This window comes from Choloepus didactylus, chromosome 23, assembly GCF_015220235.1.
Source record: "Choloepus didactylus isolate mChoDid1 chromosome 23, mChoDid1.pri, whole genome shotgun sequence".
Taxonomy (NCBI): domain Eukaryota; kingdom Metazoa; phylum Chordata; class Mammalia; order Pilosa; family Megalonychidae; genus Choloepus; species Choloepus didactylus.
Genome location: NC_051329.1, coordinates 12699291 through 12716751, shown reverse-complemented (window position 1 = coordinate 12716751; position 17461 = coordinate 12699291). Strand labels below are relative to the sequence as shown.

At 53.1% G+C, this 17461-nt stretch overlaps 2 protein-coding genes across 2 annotated transcripts in view; one reads left to right on the top strand and one right to left on the bottom strand.

The window, feature by feature from the left end:
* The window catches only part of IQCD (IQ motif containing D), a 27896-nt gene extending 14727 nt beyond the window's left edge, over positions 1–13169 (top strand). The window contains exons 2-5 of the mRNA XM_037816612.1: positions 3128–3951; positions 6509–6742; positions 9656–9727; positions 11125–13169. Of these exons, the coding sequence (XP_037672540.1) occupies positions 3220–3951; positions 6509–6742; positions 9656–9727; positions 11125–11520 (1434 nt within the window). The 5' untranslated portion in view covers positions 3128–3219 and the 3' untranslated portion in view covers positions 11521–13169. The remainder of the gene's footprint in view (positions 1–3127; positions 3952–6508; positions 6743–9655; positions 9728–11124) is intronic.
* RITA1 (RBPJ interacting and tubulin associated 1) lies at positions 13162–17400 on the bottom strand. Its single transcript, XM_037816616.1, is given in 5 exon segments — positions 13162–14229; positions 15914–15969; positions 15971–16262; positions 16784–16843; positions 17038–17400. Coding segments are annotated over 3 exon segments (807 nt in total). The 5' UTR covers positions 16214–16262; positions 16784–16843; positions 17038–17400; the 3' UTR covers positions 13162–13721.
* Positions 17401–17461: the final 61 nt, after the last annotated feature.

Genomic DNA, 17461 nt, shown 5'->3' with positions numbered 1-17461 from the left:
AAACTTTTCCATAGAGAGAGGTCAGATGGCAATACCTACCTTGGAGAAAAATTAAACTGAAGGGGGAAAGGGAGGGTACAAAGAAGGAAAGGGCTTATATTTTGTAAGAGAAGTCGGGAAAGCCCTCACTACTAAAGTGACATTTAAGCTGAGAAGGAAGTGAGGGAAAGAGCTCTTCGGATCTCTAGGGGGACACTCCAGGCAGGGGGTGACAGGTGCAAAGGCCCGGAGGTGGGGGACATTTGACAAGTTCAAAGAACAAGAAGGTTAGTACGACTGCAGAAGAGGGTGAGTGGTAGCAGCGGCCAGATTATAGGTAATTATAATAATAATAATTGCTACTATTATATTTGTTAAGTAATTGTAAAGACTTTGGCTTTTATTCTCAGTGGGATGAGACTGTAGTTGTGTGTGGTTAAATGGTTAACAACAAATTTGTGCGGAAGGGCTAGCAATGTGTATAACATTTGCAGATTTCTGCGATGTAAATACTCCCACCATGTCCAGCGTTCCAGTGGTTCAACAACCAGCTCACAAAAGTCCTGAAAATTGAACAATCGGCTCTTGTGGGCCACTACATGCCGACTCCAGCATATCATTGTACTGGAGACTTTGGAGCAGAGAAGTGATATATATGATCTGATATTTTCAAAGGCTCCCTCTGGCTACTGTGATGAGAAGAGACTAGGGGACTGTAAGAACAGAAGCAGAGTGATCAGTGAAGAGGTTGTCACAGTCATCATGGCAAGGCATTGGACACCTGGAAGGTCCAGAGGCTCCATGACGTCTGAGGCAGCGTTCCTCAGTTTTCTCTTGACTTTTCCTTCTCATTCACAAGATGGCTGCCACTGCTCTATGTTCAAGTCCAAGTTCAGGGAATGGAAGTTAAGCCACCAATGTCTGTTTCTTGCATCAGGAAAGTATAAAGTTTCCTAAAGTCCCTGGTAAACTTCTCTTTCCACTTGGTTGACTTGAACTGTGCCCACAGGCACCCTAGCTGCAAGGGAGCCCCATAAGGTGAGCATTACGTGTTTGTAGCCTCTGCAGCGGAGGCAGGCAAGAAGGATGGAAGGGTGCCTGCCCCAGGCGGATGTGGCGTTATAAGCACCTGCGACGGGAATCTGACCCAGTCAGGAAGCCCAGGGAAGGAAGTGACACTTGAACGGAGATCTGAGTATAAGGAATTAAGTTGGCAAGGAGGAAAGAGAAGAGTGCTTCTGGAAGAAGAGACAGCATGTGCACAGGCCCTGAGGTGACAGGTTTACAATATCCCAATCTCTCTACCTGCCACCAGCCTTTTTCCCCTGTAAATCATCCATAACAACCGATGTTTCTCACAATTAGACTTTATCCTTCTATTCTCTTGCTCAAATCAAAACACATCCCAGTTTCCTACAAGATAGTCTCCAAAGTTCCCAGTCTGTTGTCGTAATCTGGCCTTACTTACAGGAATACAACCTTATCCTCTTCCATCTTTGCTGAACCTTCACGTGTGTATGTTTCACATCCCAAACGAGGTTATAAACTCAAGGAGGACGGGAGCCATACCTGGCATCTGTCTCATTTCCCCAGGAGTGCAGTAAATACCTGAGTGGATGATAACATGGGTGATCTTTACAGCAGGGAGCAGGGGCAGATGTGGGCTGACCGCCTCTGACGCTCTTTGAGAGTCATCTCAATGCAGCAAGGCCGCCTAGAAGGAAGTGCACTGGAAGCTATCAAGGAGAGATGCTGTTACAACAGGGTGGCAGACTGGACATGTGGGCGAAGGAAGAGTGTGGGGTGGCTCTTAGGTTTTGAGCTCGAGCAGCAAGGCTGGCAGCACGGCTCCTCATCAAGACAAGGGCTAAAGAAGGAGCAGGGCGGGGAGGGCTGGGGATGTCACAGGCTCCATCAGCGCTGGGGTCCGCTGGGAAAGCCTGGCCAATCCTGGGGATCAGCATTTGAGAGGTGGATCTGGACCTCCAGACCCAGACTTGGGATTTCTGTTACCCGGGGGTAATAATATTAGTTGCTCTTATCGAGCTCTCACAGTGTCCAGGCCCTGTGCTAGAAGCTTCCCACTGATCCTGATGATCCGTGTTTTACAGCCGAGGAGGCTCAGGCTCAGGGGATTAAATAGCCAGGTCCGGGTCACTCAGCGAGGGATCTGCACCCACGTCGGGCTGCCTGCCAGGCTCGTACTGTTAGCCACTAAGCTCTGTAGGTGACATCAATTGTTAATTTCCAATGGCTGCCACAGATTTTTTTCTCAAAGAGCCATGTTCAATAAGCTTCTCACATTTGAATAATTGTAGCTTTACAGAAAAGTTGCAAAAATCGTACCGTTTCCATATGCCCTTCATTCAGCTCCCCCTACTGTTACTATCTTACATTACCACGATATGTTTGCCAAACCTAAGAAATTAACGGTACAGTACTCTTAACTAAGATACAGAGTTACTCGAATTTCATCAGGGTTTCTACTAAGTCCATTTTCTATTCCAGGATCTAATCCAGGATATGGCATTGCATATACTGAAACAGTTGTTGAAAAATTGTGTTGAAGTCATCATTGACTCCTGTCCCCGATTCTTTAAATCCTTACTTAACCAATAAACATGTGCCGGTCAGTCCCAGCCCCATTTAGTCTTTGGTCCATTGCTCGCTTTGTCCCTGCCCCCTCTCCAGATGGCTTCCCACTGTGTGTGCCCCTGGGAGGCCCTGGTGCTGGTCTGGGGAGCAGAAAGAAGGGAGAACCCAGGGTCTTTGTCCTCCTTGCGTCCTTTGGCTGGCATTTCCCACAGGGCCTGCCTGTTTTCTGGGGCTCCCGCTCCTCCTAGAAAAAAAATGGCTCTGGTTCCCGCTTCCCCTGGTGACTCTGGTCCCCAAGCTCACCACGTCCTCCTTCTGTGGTGGCTTCCCCCGTTGGCCTCTCAACTCCTCCATCACTCATGAAACCAATTCCCTGATGGGTATGCCTGGGACCCACCCCCATGTGGAGTCCCCCCACTCTCACGGCGCTGACACAGTCACAGAGCCACTCACTGCTGTCAACCAAGGGTGCTGTGTCAAAGCCCCAATGCCAACAACTTATGGCCACCCAGATGTCAGCACGGCTCTGACAGCTTCCTCCTTCCTTTCCTAGGGTTGCCACGGAAGTGAGAGGGGGAGACCCACACTGTCCACCAGAGCCTCAACCTCCCAGTGTGTACGAAGGCAAAGGAAGCCGGGCACAGAATGGCTTTGGACATCCTCGCCGTGGCCGCTCTCTACCAAGGCCCCGACATTAACCGAATAAGGCTGATGACCGAGGCATCCAAAGCCCCGGTCTCCCCGCTAAAACCCTTGGTCCCCTCCAAGACCAAACTCACCACCATCGAGACCAAGAGGATCATGTCTGTGCTGGACGAGGCCATCCGCAAGGTGGAAATGGTGACCCTGCTGTCATACGTGGCATCCAACGAGGAGAGTCTGGAGGGGATGCTGGGAGAGGACATCATGCAGGCAGTGAGAGACCACGAGGAGCTCTGCAAGACCCTCCTGGACAGCACGGAGGGCCTGAAGGATGCCCAGAGACAGCTGCAGGAGGCGGAGGCCGAGGCCGAGGAGGAAGGGTGGTTCAAAGACCTCCTGCTCACCACCGAGCAGCAGAAAGCCAGCCTCCCGCCACTCAGGCAGCAGATCAAAGACTCCACCAAGAACGTCCTGAGACTCTTGCTCACCAGTCCCCAGGCTGCCAAGGTCCTGCAGATGCAGAAGCTGGGCAGAAGGGCAGAAGCCCAGCTTTTTATCGATGGCCTGATAGAACTCCGGGGGTTCCTGTTTGAAAAGCTGCTCACCAGCCCCATGGAAGCAAGGGAAAAGGCCCAGTTCCTACAGGACATCAGTAGACAGAATAAGAGGAACCAAGAAATCATCAAAGCTCTTGAAAATGAGTTGTCAGCAAGCATCAAAAACAGGAATACAGAGGTATCACTTCCCAGGATTGGGCAGCTTATGGAAGGAGCCACACTGAGCAGCAGAAATTTTTTGGCAGTTGGGCTGTTCTCAGTGATTTATATTGTTTTGCTTTATTTTTTATTCATTTACACCAAAATATTGCTTTGAGCCCTTATGAGGTACCAGGTCTTGTAAATAAGCCCCTAGCCTCATGAGGTCCTAGCCTCATGGAGTTCACTGTTGCATAGGGAAGGTGGGTATTAAAGAACTGACCAAATTCCAGCTATGAAAAGTACAGTGACGGCTAAGTACAGGGTGCTTATCAGGGAGTGTCACAGGAGAACTGAACTTAGTCCAAAGGCTCTGGAACACTGAAGGCAAGACAGGAAGAATGGGAGGGAGTGACCCAGACACATGAGGTAGCAAAGAACATTCTTTGTCAGGGGTCAGCAAACTTTTTCTTTTAAGGGCCCGATAGTAAATACTTTAGGCTTTGCAGGCCAGACAGTCTCTGTTACAAATACTCAACTCAACTCTATCATTACGGCGAGGAAGCAGCTGGAAACAATATGGAAACAAAGGGGCTGTGTTCCCATAAACTTTATACACCAAAACAGGCAGGGAGTGGGGCTGGCTTTGGCCTGTGGGCCTTGGTTTGCTGATCTGTTCCAGGGGATGGGGCCAGCCTAAGCTCTGAGATGGGAAGAAGTCTGGGGGGTGGGGGTGGGAGGCTCAGAAACCCAGAAAGTGCCAGTGAGCCAGAGAGACGGGGTCAAGATGGGCCTGGAGAGAGGGGCAGGAGCCAGACCACACGGGGCCTTTGAGGACCATTCAAAGAATTTGGGTTTTATCCTGAGGGCAAGGGGCAGGTGGGAGGGGTGGGACCTCTAGAAGAATCCTTAAGAAGGCAAATGATGTCATGACCCCAGACCTACTAACAGCCACCATTTTTGGACACATACTATGTATTATGCTTTACATAGATTTTTCTCACTGAATCTTTATGAAATCCCTGGGAGATGCTCCATGAGTATAGGTTTGGCTCCTATAACAGAGACCCAAAATAATAATGGTTTAATCAAGGTGGAAATGCATTTCCCTCTAATGGAAAAGTTGGAGCTGGCAAGTCGGTTCTGCTTTGCAAGATTGTAGGGGTCTAGGCATCCCCCTGGAGACTGGCCTCTCTGCTGTCTTCCCCATGGGTCTCCCCAATGTGGACCAAGATGGCTGCTGTATCTTCCCCCATTGTGTCACTGCCAAGCTAGCCAGCGGGAAGGCAGAGAGGGAGGAGAGAGTGAGGTCCTGTCCTTTAACGACGCTACCTGGAAGCAGCATACAATATTTCCGTGCACATCTAAGCCTTAGCCACACCCAGCGGATAGAGATGCTGGAAAGGTAGTCTGTAGCTGGGGCCATGTTCCTGCAGGCACTGCTGTTTTTATCCCTCCATGACAGACGAGAGTTTTAAGGCACAAGAACTTATTTGTCACCTTCCTGCCCCCATGCACTAGGTCAGGCAGCCCCCCCACCCACGAGTGTTCTCACTGAATCTGTCCTTTAAGGCACTCATCAGAGTTTACCGATAAACAGTTGAGCCTGGCACCAGAAAGGGCGTGCTAAATGTTTGCCAAATGGAGAGGTGACAGGCTGTGGGGCAGCTAGAGCCCAATCACAAGGCCACCTGGGAGGTGGGGGGGGCGTCACCCTGATGCACACACCCCAAGCCCTGCGGCGCTCTAGGGGCAGGCAGAGGGCCACAGATGGCTTTGCTGATCCCATTCAGGTGGCAGAACCAGCTTGGGGCTTTCATGTCAGACAGAGCTGGGATCAGACTGCATTTTTGCCACGGGGCGAAATTCCATCATGTCACTGAACCTCAGTGTAAAATGAGGGACTGACACCAACCAGGCACACCGTGGAGTGTCCGTAAGAAAAGCTTGGTCACTGCTAATAGTACTGCCCGGTCTAAAACCCAGTGCAGGAAGCCTGGCACGCAGGAAAGCTTTGTCCAAGGGGGCAGCTCCCCTCCCTGCTCCCCACAGTGGGCAGACAGTGAATTCAGACTCCCTGTGGCCCTGCCGCCTGCTGGCCCCAGAGCTTGGCTGCCAGTATTATGTGCAGACGGAGACTCTTAAAATTTTGTGATAAGACTTTCTGGAGCATATTTACAAAACCGCCCAGCCCCACCCACTCTGTTCCTGTTTTAGAACAGGTGGCAGTCGCTGCACGTGTGCATACCTCACGCACCGTGGTGTGTCTCTGCCGGAGGGCTGCCCCGGGCAGGACGCAGGATGTCTCCACCGCCCCCAGACATCACAGTAGCCCCTCCACTCACGCCAGGAAATAGAGGGTGGTAGCCAAGAACATGGGCTCTGGGTCAGACGGACCTGGCTTCAAATCGTGGCCCACCTGAGCAACCCAACATAGGGTGTTCTTGAGCCTCAGTTTCTCCTTCTGTGAGTTGGGGTCGGGGTCAGGGTCGGGGTCGGGATTCGGCGAGGGCAGAAGGCAGCCGGCGTCCCACCCTCCGCGAGCTGGCAGTAATGGCCGCTGCAGCGTTAACGGGCCCCTCCTCTTCCTGGCCCAGGTGGAGAAGGAGAACTTCGTGATCCAAGAACTGAAAAACCACCTGCACCAGGTGCTCAAGTTCTCGGAGCACAGCCTCCGCCGCACCAAGCAGGAGGCCGAGAAGCAGCAGAAGGCGGACTTCCGGGCCTCGCAGGCCAGAGTGGCCAAGATCCAGCAGGAGATCCTGCTGCTGCGGTCGCAGTACCACAGCCTGGTCATGGAGAACCGCGAGCTGGAATATGCACTGCGGAAGGTGCCCTGGGAAGGTCGGGGGGTGGGGTCAGTGGGGTCGTGGGGACACGATGGTCCCATCACTGCTAGGAGGGCCAGCAGCGTCGGGCTGGGCTGGGCTGCACCAGCTGCCCCATGAGATGGCTCAGCGGAGGGGGGGGGGGGGGGTGAAGGGAGCCCAGGCCCTGAGCCTGTGTCCCCTGGGAGGCAGGCAGGTGCAGCAGGCAGGCCCGGGGACGAGCACGGAGACCCGTCCCAGCGCTGCAGCAGGCCAGGCCTGTGGCCCTGGGCGAACCAGGGATACTAATCCCCACCCCTTCCCGATGCCAGTGCCGGCCTCCATCCCGGCTGCAGTCTCCACATCTTTAAAATGAAAATGATAAAATTGGCCTTAATGAGTTGTTAGAATTAAATGATTAGATAGAGCTGGTGCATAGTAGGTGCTCAATAAACAATCATTTCTTCATTTCCCTTCTCTTTCATCATCTCAGCCAAGACCCAGGCCCAGCCCGCATCCAGCTTGCTTTGACATCCCTTTCTTCACAAAGGCCACCACCCCTTCTAATACTTGTTCCCAGTCTCTTTGTGTCACCATCTCTTGTGCATTCTGACAGAAGCCATGGACCCTTCCCCAGGAAAACGGCATAGATGCACACACGCACCACACACCACACACACACCACACACCACACACACACACACAACTGGGCGATTCTTGGCATGGAGTGGGGCTGGGGTGGGGGATGTCCTCAGGCCCTCTGAAGGCAGCCCATACATGGTACCAAAGAACTTCTGCTCTGTATGATTAGGGAGCTGATTTATTTTGAATTGAGGAGAAATTTACCTAACAATACTAACCATTTTAAAGAGAACAATTCAGTGGCATTTAGCACATTCACAGTGGTGTGCAGCTGCCACCCTATCTAGTTCCAACATTTCAACACCTCCAAATAAAACCCCGTACCCATTAAGCAGTCACCCCACCCTGTTCCTGCCCCCAGTCCCTGGCAAACACCAATCTGCTTTCTCTCTCCATGGATTTACATATGCTGGATATTTCATATAAACAGGATCATATATGTGGCCTTTTGTGTCTGCATCTTTCTTTTAGCATCATGTTTTCAAGGTTCATCCACACAGTGCCATGTATCAGCACTTCATTTCTTTCTAATGCTGAGTAATATTCCACTGTCTCTATGGTAAACGATCTTTTAAAAGCAAAATGAGATCATGTTCCTCTTGGGCATCTAAATCCTACCCGGTGGCTTCCTCTCCCCCTTCGACTAGAATCCAAGTCTTCTCCCTGTTGACACTTCCTCCACAACCTGGCCCACGTCCTCCCTCCTCCCTGACCACTCCATCACAACCACACTGGTTGTTTCTGTTCTTGACATACAAGCTTGCTCCTGCCTCAGGGCCTTTGCACCTGCTGCTCCCTGCCTAAAACCACCCTCCCTGCCTTTCTCACCATTCAGCTCTCTGCTTAATCTCACAGAAGTAGGGAGGCTTTCCCCACCCACCTTAGCAGACTCTCTCCATCAGCTCACCCTGTTTTAATGCTCTGCCCAGCACTCGTGACTACCTGATGTTTTTCCCATCTAGTTTCCCAGTGGCTCGTCATCTGTCTCCCCAACTACAACACATCTGTCTTGTTCACTGTTGCAGCCCCAGCTCCTAAACAGTGGCTCAAGTAACTGTTGAAGGAATGAATAAATGTGGGAAACCAAGGCCAAAACAAAAACTCTGGAAGACTTAACCTGATGTAGCTACTTATCTCTACGAGTCTCTGACATTTATCGAGCACTTCCTGCATTCTAAAGTGTAATAAATTCTCATTCAATCCTCTTAACAGCCCTCCCAGGCAACAACCCTTATTCTCTGTATCTTACAGATGGCAAAACAGTCTCAGAGAAGTGAGGGTTCTTGCAGGGAAATGGTGAAGCAGGGATTTCATCCCAGGTCTCTCTGGCTCCAAGCCAGGAACGACACCACCAGGGAGGTCAGGGCCGGGGGTTCTATGAGGCAGCAACATACTCTGAAGGTGAGCACTGACGAAGGAAAATCAGACTTGGGGGTACTCGTTTCTTCAACACATTGTCTGAGCACCTACTGTGTGCACGGACTGTTGTTTTGTAACGCCTGGTTCTCTCAAGGCTTTTGTTTTTCTTACTTGTAAAACACAGAAAACCATTCCTGACCCCCTCCCTCTTCACAGCACACTTCAACTTCCCTTCAAGGCCTGGAGTTTGTAGGGAGGCCTGGAAACACAAGACAGTGTTCTCTGGGCAGGAGCAAGAAAGTTTCCCTGGCTTTGGAGACTTCTTGGCCTCCCAGGTCTTGAACAGCTGGCGGAGAGGTTGGGGGGCAGCACAGACCGAGACCACAAATTCACGTGCGGCCAGATCCAGGGGCCAAATTCTGAGCTCAGTCAGGAAGGTAGACTGAGGCCTCAGTCGAGGAAGGCAGGTCGGCCCGGAGCCAAGAGGCTGGACTGTGAGTTCCAACAGTTCCCGTCACCCCACTGCCCAGCCTGATGACCTCCAGCAAGTGGCTTCTCCTCTCCAAACCTCAGTCTCCCCATCTGTAACGCGGGTGGGTGTGATAAGCCACGGGGGCAATAATAACAACAGCTCTTGTTTGCTCAACATTTGTTCTGTGCCAGCACCAGAGCCATCGGGGCCCGACAAATGTCCTGGCTGCCAATACAGGCTCTGCCACCCATTAGCTCTGCAACCTGGGACAAGTGACTGGGCACATCTGAGCCTCACTTTCCTCATCTGTGAAATGGGGAGAAGAGACCTGACCTTGTTGTGCTGATTCAATCAAGCGAGGTGCGTGAAGCACCACCCAGGGCCTGCTGACCCAGGAGCTCAGTCCTGTTTATTAACATCATCCATCCAATGACTAATTGGAATTTCTTTCTTTCTTTTTTTAGAAGAAATATAAAGTGGAGACAGAAATAGAGAACTGGATCCAGAAATACGACACAGAGATGGGTGAAAAGCAGGTATTTCCCAGGACCCTCTAGGGCTGGGAGGTGAGGCCCATGTCCATGGCTGGGGGCAAGTGCTAAGCCCCCCAGAGGACCCCGGAATGTGGGCTGGTGGTAGGGTCCTCCCCACCCCTCACTTCGGCTCAAGGTCTTCCAGCCTGGGCAGAGAGGGGAGGTGGGAAAGGAAGAAGCTAGAAGCTGAGCTACGGAGACATGCCTGCCTCTCAGCCTCCCTGTCCTGGCTCCATCTGGTACCCACGTCCCCTGCTCCTCTCTGCCCTCCTCACTCACCCCCAGCACAGCACCCCGTCATTCAGCAGGTGTTTACCAGCACCTGAGCCATGCTGGGGAAATGGTGAAGAAATTACCATTACTGTTTGGAGGTTCCACTCTAGTGTCACTTAGCAGCTGTGTGACCTTAAGTAAGGGACTTGGCCTTTCTGAGCCCATTTCTGCATCTGGTCCAAAGAGGTGGTAACACCAATCTTGGGACCACAGTGGGGACGAAATGAGACCCCGCTGTCACAAGTGTTTGGATACAGCACAGGCTCTGGGCTGGAGGAAGGGCTCAGGGAACAGTAGTCTACAAAATGGGGCTCCCCCAAGCCCTCCGCCCATCTCTGTGATGACACTGGTGGTCCATGTCCCAACCTGACATCCACTTCTGAGTGCCCCCAAGCCAGGTGTGCTGTTCAGAGAAGGGCAGGTGAGGGCCTTGGTCTGTCTGACCACAGGCACCCCACAATGGGGAGACTTTGGAGGTCCTTGCCCTGGTTTCTCTGGTCTCAGAGAGCTGGGGGTTCCTTGCTGGCAGGTCCTGTCTTTTCAGGAGAAGGGCAAGAACAAGCATCTGGAAATGCTTTGCTTATGGTAGGTGCTTAGAAGAGAGGGAGAGGAGAAAGGCATAAATTACAGCAGGAAAGGCTGTGATTAGACACGAGGGAGAACTCTCGAGAGTCTGACACCTGAAAGAGTCCTAGAATCCGCCTCAGGGTATCTCCATGAAACCGACAGCTTCAATGGCAGCAGCTTCTATTTCTGTGTCCCCACTATGTGCCTGGCACCATGTCCAGGACACTGTGTCCTTCAGATCATTTAATCCTCGAAACAGCCCCCCAGGTTTGAACTGTCCCCATATTGCAGATGAGAAACAGAGGCCTGAGAGCTGAAGCCCCTCAAGGTGTAGTGGAGTTGGGATTTGAAACTACATCCACCCAGCTCACAAGCCCATGTGCTTTCCTGTTCCTGAATGGGAGCTGGGACAGACCCCATCACTCTCCTGTTCCCGCCTGGGCCTCGGGTGCAGAAAGGCTGGGTGTAGATGGCATCACTGAGGCGGAAGCCCATTTGGGGTACACGTGGAGAAGGGTGGGAGGCAGCGCTCTATGCTGGTGACGCCCCCCTCCCCTCAGGCAGAGTATGAGGAGCTGGAGATCATCCACAATGAGGAGAAGGTCCAGCTGGAGGAGCTGAAGCAGAGGCACGACGTGCTGGAGGAGGAGTTCTCCCAGATCCGGGCCGAGCGGGAGATCAGCTCCAAGAGGAGGATGGAGGCCGAGCAGGAGATGCTGATGATGGTGCGGGCCGCCACCATCATCCAGGCCATGTGGAAGGGCTACCTGGTCCGCTCCATGCTCAAGTCCAAGAAGAAGAAGCGGGGCAAGGGCAAGGCGAAGGACAAGGCGAAGGGCAAGGCAAAGGACAAGGCGAAGGGCAAGGCAAAGGGCAAGGAGAAGGGCACGGAGAAGGGCGAGAAGGGCAAGGAGAAGGGCAAGAAGGGCAAGGAGAAGGGCAGGGACAAGAAATGAGCCCTCGACACTAGAGTACAGCTCCGGCTCCAGGCACTGCTGCTCACTGTCCCCACCTCCACCCCCAGAGATCAGGCCAGGAAGCCGCCAGAAAGGAGGCTCTGCTACTCCTGGCTTTATACCATTTGGTAAAATTAAAAGACTCTAAACCTCATCCAAAGGCTTACTCTACAGATATACCTTGCTTTACCCAGGGCTCCTGGCAGGGTACCCACACGTGCTCGAGGATGCCCGGCTTCCATGAGAGAGAGTGCAGGCTGGGGTGTCAGAGCATGACTTGCTGCTCCTACTTTGGCCTAGGTGGGGAGAACCAGACCGGGGGCTGCAACCCCCCTCTGCCCTGGACCACTATGGACATGTCACTGGCCAGGGTGGTGGGATGGAGGTCACAGCTGCCAGCAGAGGTACTGGGCAGGCAGAAAGCTCCTGGGCAGGGCCTCAGGGATTATCTTCTCGCCTATAACCTTATACCATCTGGGACTCTGAAAGCTCAGGAGGAGTCCAGAGGTTGTAAACCAGTAGCCTCACACTGGCTTTCTTTAGTGCCCAGCTAGTGGAACCATTTTTTAAAATGAGCTGCTGGCATTTAAAGAATCAGAGCCATCTCAAAGGAATCTAGCCGCCTTTCTCTGGAAAAATCCAATCATTCAGACACCCTGGGCCTTGTACTCCTGCAGGCAACAGTTGTCTCCCAGAACTGGGCAGCAGCACTTAGCTGTTTTAGAGGGGCCATGGACCCTGCAGGTTGCCCCAGGTCCCCCACGGTCTTGCAGGTCCCCCACGGTCTCGCAGACCCCAAGGCCCCTTGTCAGTTGCCCCTGAGCATCACCCTCAGGCTGCTGTTCCTCCTTTCCTATAGCTTGGAGGAAAGACACGTGTTTCCAGCCCATGTCAATCATAATGGGAGGGAGGGGCTAATTATTTGTGGAAGTGACATCCTACATCTGTGCTCAAAGAAGCCACCTGGCCTGCTTTCCTCACAGCCCACCTGACCCCTGCAGGCGCTCACAGACATGATGCTGATCCGCCCGCCTGCTCCCCAGCCCTGTCCGTTACTCCCTCCTCCCCCCTTCTCTAAGACAGAGGCGCAGAACCAAAGATGTAGCTTCCAACCTGGCTCCCTGGCATCTAGTGTTTCCCGGACGTGACTCGGGGGTGGCAAAGAGAGGCCCCAAGCCCAGCCCCCGACCCAAATCAACCAGGACAGGATGCTGGTTTTCTAGACACAACTCCATTTGAGCAAAGGCTTTGCTGTTTTTCTTACGTGACCCAACTCAGGGTCGTGCAGCCAACAGGCAGTAAGCGGGAGGCAAAGACAGTGCCGTAATCCTGGCATTGCTTTTCGAAAGGGTAACAAATGTATACATGTACATATAACTTAAAAATCAAACAAAAAAAGCTACAATCCATATTCTGAGCTCAGGTTACCTGCCAGTTCTGGGCATGAGCTGGAAACCGATGGGAGTGGTAGTCCGGTGTTGCTTGAGGCTGACGTTCCCAAACCACAGTTGCTTGCTCGCCACTGTCATGCTCTTGGCCACCTCCTGGTGCTACCTGTTGTGTTATTTAACGTTCCTATTAAATGTCTCAGGCCTAACGTTGGCCATATCCTAAAGGGAAAATAATCAGTAAAATCAAGGCTTTGCTGAGCTACTGATATATTTAATAGAAGAAAATAAACACATGACTATTAAAATAACAGAAAGGTCACCCACATGTCACCCCAGATGCTCTTGCATTCTCCTGTGGTCCACAGACCATGCCCGGGAAAATCTCCTCCGAGGCGCCCACACTCAGTTGGAAACTAATCTAAACAGGAAGCTCAGCCTGCTGGGAAGGGAAGGGATCCTCTGGCCCAGGTTGGCAATCCCACCATTTATTCACACTAGGTGGCAAGACAATGTTGTGGGAGTGACAGGGAAGGGAGGGGGCCCCCAGGTTGGCACAGATATGGAGTGATCTCAAGGGGCAGCCCCCAATCCTCATCAGGGGCAAGGAAAAGCAGGGAGCAAGTACAGACTGTCAGCCTAAAGGGAGGCACTGCCCACCTAGCCATTTCTGTCCCTATAGGTGCTTCTCCATTGCCTGGGAACCTCAGGGCCAGGGCTGGGGGTAGCTGGCCCTTCCGACAAGAGGCCCCTTGCCAGTGCTGAGCCCCTCACCGTGACCCCATGGGCAAACCCGATGAAGGACGAGGAGCCTCACTTCCAAGGGGGCTTTTGTTTCTGGGAGGTCCCACCCCGCCGGGGTGTGGCTGGCACTGACACACTGGCAGAGCGAGCCCTGGGAGTCACCAGGGGGTTCCGGAAGGTCACCCCTGATCGGGGAGACCTGGGGTCCTGAGGTCCATTTGTGTGTGGGGCACTGGAGGGTGGGTGGTCAGGGCTGGGGACACTCAGGTGGGTGAGGGAACGGGACCGCCCCCGCCTCAGAGGGCGTGGAGAGGGTAACCCATCCACGGGTGTTTTCCCGGAGTCTGCCGCCACTCCAGGCTCTGTCTTCGAGGCACCAGCTGGGTGAATGGCCCGAAGCGGGGTCTCCCTGGGGCGGGGCAAGTTGCTGCCCCTTGGGGTAGCTGGGGGTGTCCAGAAGAGGGCCCGGAGTTTGGCAGCATCCCCCCTGGCCATCCACGGGGCTTCCCAGCTGGCACTCTCAGGTCGGGAACCAAACAGCGACTCATCACAGTAAGATTGAGTGTGGCTGATCAACCTGACAAAGGGAAGAGAAATGCAGTGAGCTGGGGGTGATGACTCCCCAACCTTAACATCCCCAGCTACCCATAGCAGCAGAGAGGGTTGCCTGTAGAGCCCAGCAGCCCCTGTCTCCTAACCTGGCACCCACAGTGAGGCCAGAGCCCTCTCCTGTACCAGTGACCCCCCATCTCCGATGTTTTCCCCTGCCAAGCATCTAGTCCCCTGCATCCTGACCCCATTCCCTGGCATGATTCCATCTTTCTGGTCACACTGGCTGGTTCAGGAATGGGCACATCACCAAGTCTGCCCAGTGAGAGTCTATCCTATGACATTTGCTGAAACTACTAGAAAAGAGATGTTTTCTGCCACTTAGCATTGCCAAGCAGCACTGAGAGGGAGTCCTGATGATCATCTGGGACCTGTTAGACTCACTGAGGAGTTTTCATGTGCAGGCCCGAGGCTCAGCATGTCAGATGCATTATCAGCTTCCATATGAGATAGGGATCATGACTAACCCCATTTTACAGACAAGGAAACTGACACTTGAGTAAGGTCCCATAGTAAGAACAGAGTAGAGACAAGACTCAAATCCAGCCTGACTTGAGAACCCAAGAGCTGAACCACTAAATCAGACATAAGTGCCTTCTGGGCCTCTAACCTTTCATCAGATTCATTCAGCAATGATTTTTCATTAAATCAACAAATATTTACAGCATGTCTTCTAGGTGCCAGGCCCATAGTTTTGGGGGAGAACCGAAAATGCTTCCATTCCCAAACAGCAAGATCTAATCTTTGCCACCTGGTGTAGCTGCTCAAACCTTACCTGGTTGATGTCTGCGTCTGCCTAGCACCAACGTTTTGCTTAATGACGTCTCTTTCTCACATACCCCCTCACTTGGATACACTCTACTTGTCAGAATCTAAAACAAAATGCCATACTCCAGGTGAGCATGGGGTTGTCACCTCCCTCGTTCTGGACACCATACTTTTGTTAATGCAGCCCCCATTTCCATTCGCGTTTGCAGCCCTCTTACAGGTGTCAATGTTGCTAATGTCATGCTGACCCCACCCTGTGGTCCACAGAAGGTGTCAGACACATCGCCCTTAACCAGACATGATATAACTGATTCTTGCTTTTATCCCTGTTGAATTTTGCCTCCTTTGATAAGCATCATTCCCACCCTCGTTTCTCTCACCTGAAGTACGTCCCTCCTGGCTCTGAATGGATCCTAAATTCAACCAGCCAGCCTTCTATATCTCTGTTCAAATACTAATAATGAAAAGGACAGGGCCCTGTGACTCACCACTAGACACTAGGCTGACATTAATCTGAAAGAACCCAGATAGTCTAATCCTAATCTGATCATCTAGCAACAATAACCACAAGCATCAGCTCTTATATTTCTAACTTGTTCATGAAAATGCAGGAAGACCTATTTATAAAATGACTTGCTAAACTTCAGAAATACCACGACTCAGTCATTTCACGGAACGTTTGGGGATGCGGAGCTTCCTAAAAGCCAAGTACTGTATGCCTCATCTTATTTAATCCTTTCAACAACCCCAGCAGTAGGGATGATTGGTTCCATTTTCCAAATGAGGAAACAACTGCCCAGAGAGGTCAAGGTGCTTGGCCAAGGTCACACAGCAGGTGAGCAGCAGGCTGTAGAGTACGACAAGGCATCTCCCCACTCCTTTACCTGTATTTGCTCTTCTTCCTTGGTGTGAGGGTGGGGGTGCTGCCCCTGGAGGGGGGGGGTCTCACGGCTCCTGTTGGCCCCTGAGGCCTGAGGTGCCTCCAAGCCAACTCCCCTGGTTCTGCTGGCCTTCTCCACCCAGGGTGGGTCAAATTCTGGTGGAATGGTCCGGGACCCCACAGGACTGCCAAAAAGAGTCTCATCCACATAAGACGCCCTGGCCTTGACCCGGCAGCGGTGCTGAAGGTGGAGAGTCTGCATCCCACTGACTGCCACCTCCACGGGCGTCTTCATGCTGCTCATGGTCCCAGGTGACAGTGCTCTGCCCGCCAGGCCTTGCCGCCAGGGTGTCCTGTGTAAGGGGATTAGGGTGGTACCTGCGAGCCAACAGCAGTGCCAGCAGGAGACTGGTAGCCTCTCGAGTCCCCACCCCAAAGGCAAAAGGATCTAGTTCTCCCCCCCGACCAGTCCTTCTCAGGGTGAGCTATCAGCCCCAGTGGACAGTTCAGAAACTTGCTGGGGCATTTTTAGTTGTTATAATGATGTGGGGTGCGGATGCTACTTGGCAAAATGCAATGAATGAAAAGGGATTGTCTCCTGGCATACAGTGAATGCGCAATAAATATTTAGGGAATGACTGGGGTTGGGGGATGAAGGAAGTGTTGGGGCCTGTGCCCATTTTGGTACCAGCCAGGAAACAAATTAACCATGGCAGGAGGAGGGTGACAGGTCCCTGCTGGAACACCCCGTGTGTATCTCTGGAGCTGGGGATGATGGCCAACACTGTTTGCAGGCTCACCCCGTGCAAAGCGCTGTAACAGCATTGCCACTCGGAGTCCTCTCAACAGCCCTGTGAGGTAGCGTCAATCATACCCATTTTACAGATGACAACACTGAAGCTTCTCAAGGTGAACTCACATGTGTAGGTCACACCTAGAAAGTGGCGTAAGCGCAATCAGAAACTGATGGGAGTCGAGCCTGTGCAAGCAACTTCTCTACTGGGGAATCTTAACTATGGGGGAACCACCCCCCCACACACACATACACACACTCGTCTCTCCCCAAGTCAACACCCAGGTTAAACCCCGAGGTCCCTGAATTCTGGAGTTATTCTCCAAGCTGCGCACCTTGGCTCGCAGGCGTGGGCTGCAGCCCCCAGCGACCCCTCCCCATCCGGTCTGAGGGGGCGCGCGGTGCACCTGGGACCCTCGTGAATTCTCAGCCGGGAATCCAAGGAGCTCAGGCGGTCCCCGCCGCGGGGACCCCGCGCGGCCCCACTCACCCGCGCAGCCAGGCCCTAGCGACGTGCGCCCGACGCGCGCAGCCGACAACAACCAGCGCGCAGCGGCGGCCGCGGCCGGAACCATTCCCGTCCGGGGACGAGGGGGGAGGCATCCTGTTCCCGACGCCCTGGAAGTCTCCCAAAGCCACGCAGCGGGGCCTCCGCGTCAGTCGCGGACGCGTCGTTCATCGGGCTCCCTGGGACCGCAGGCAGACGAGAGCGCGCCAGGGCGGTGTAGACGGCTCCCCCCCGCCCGCCGCGCAGTTGGT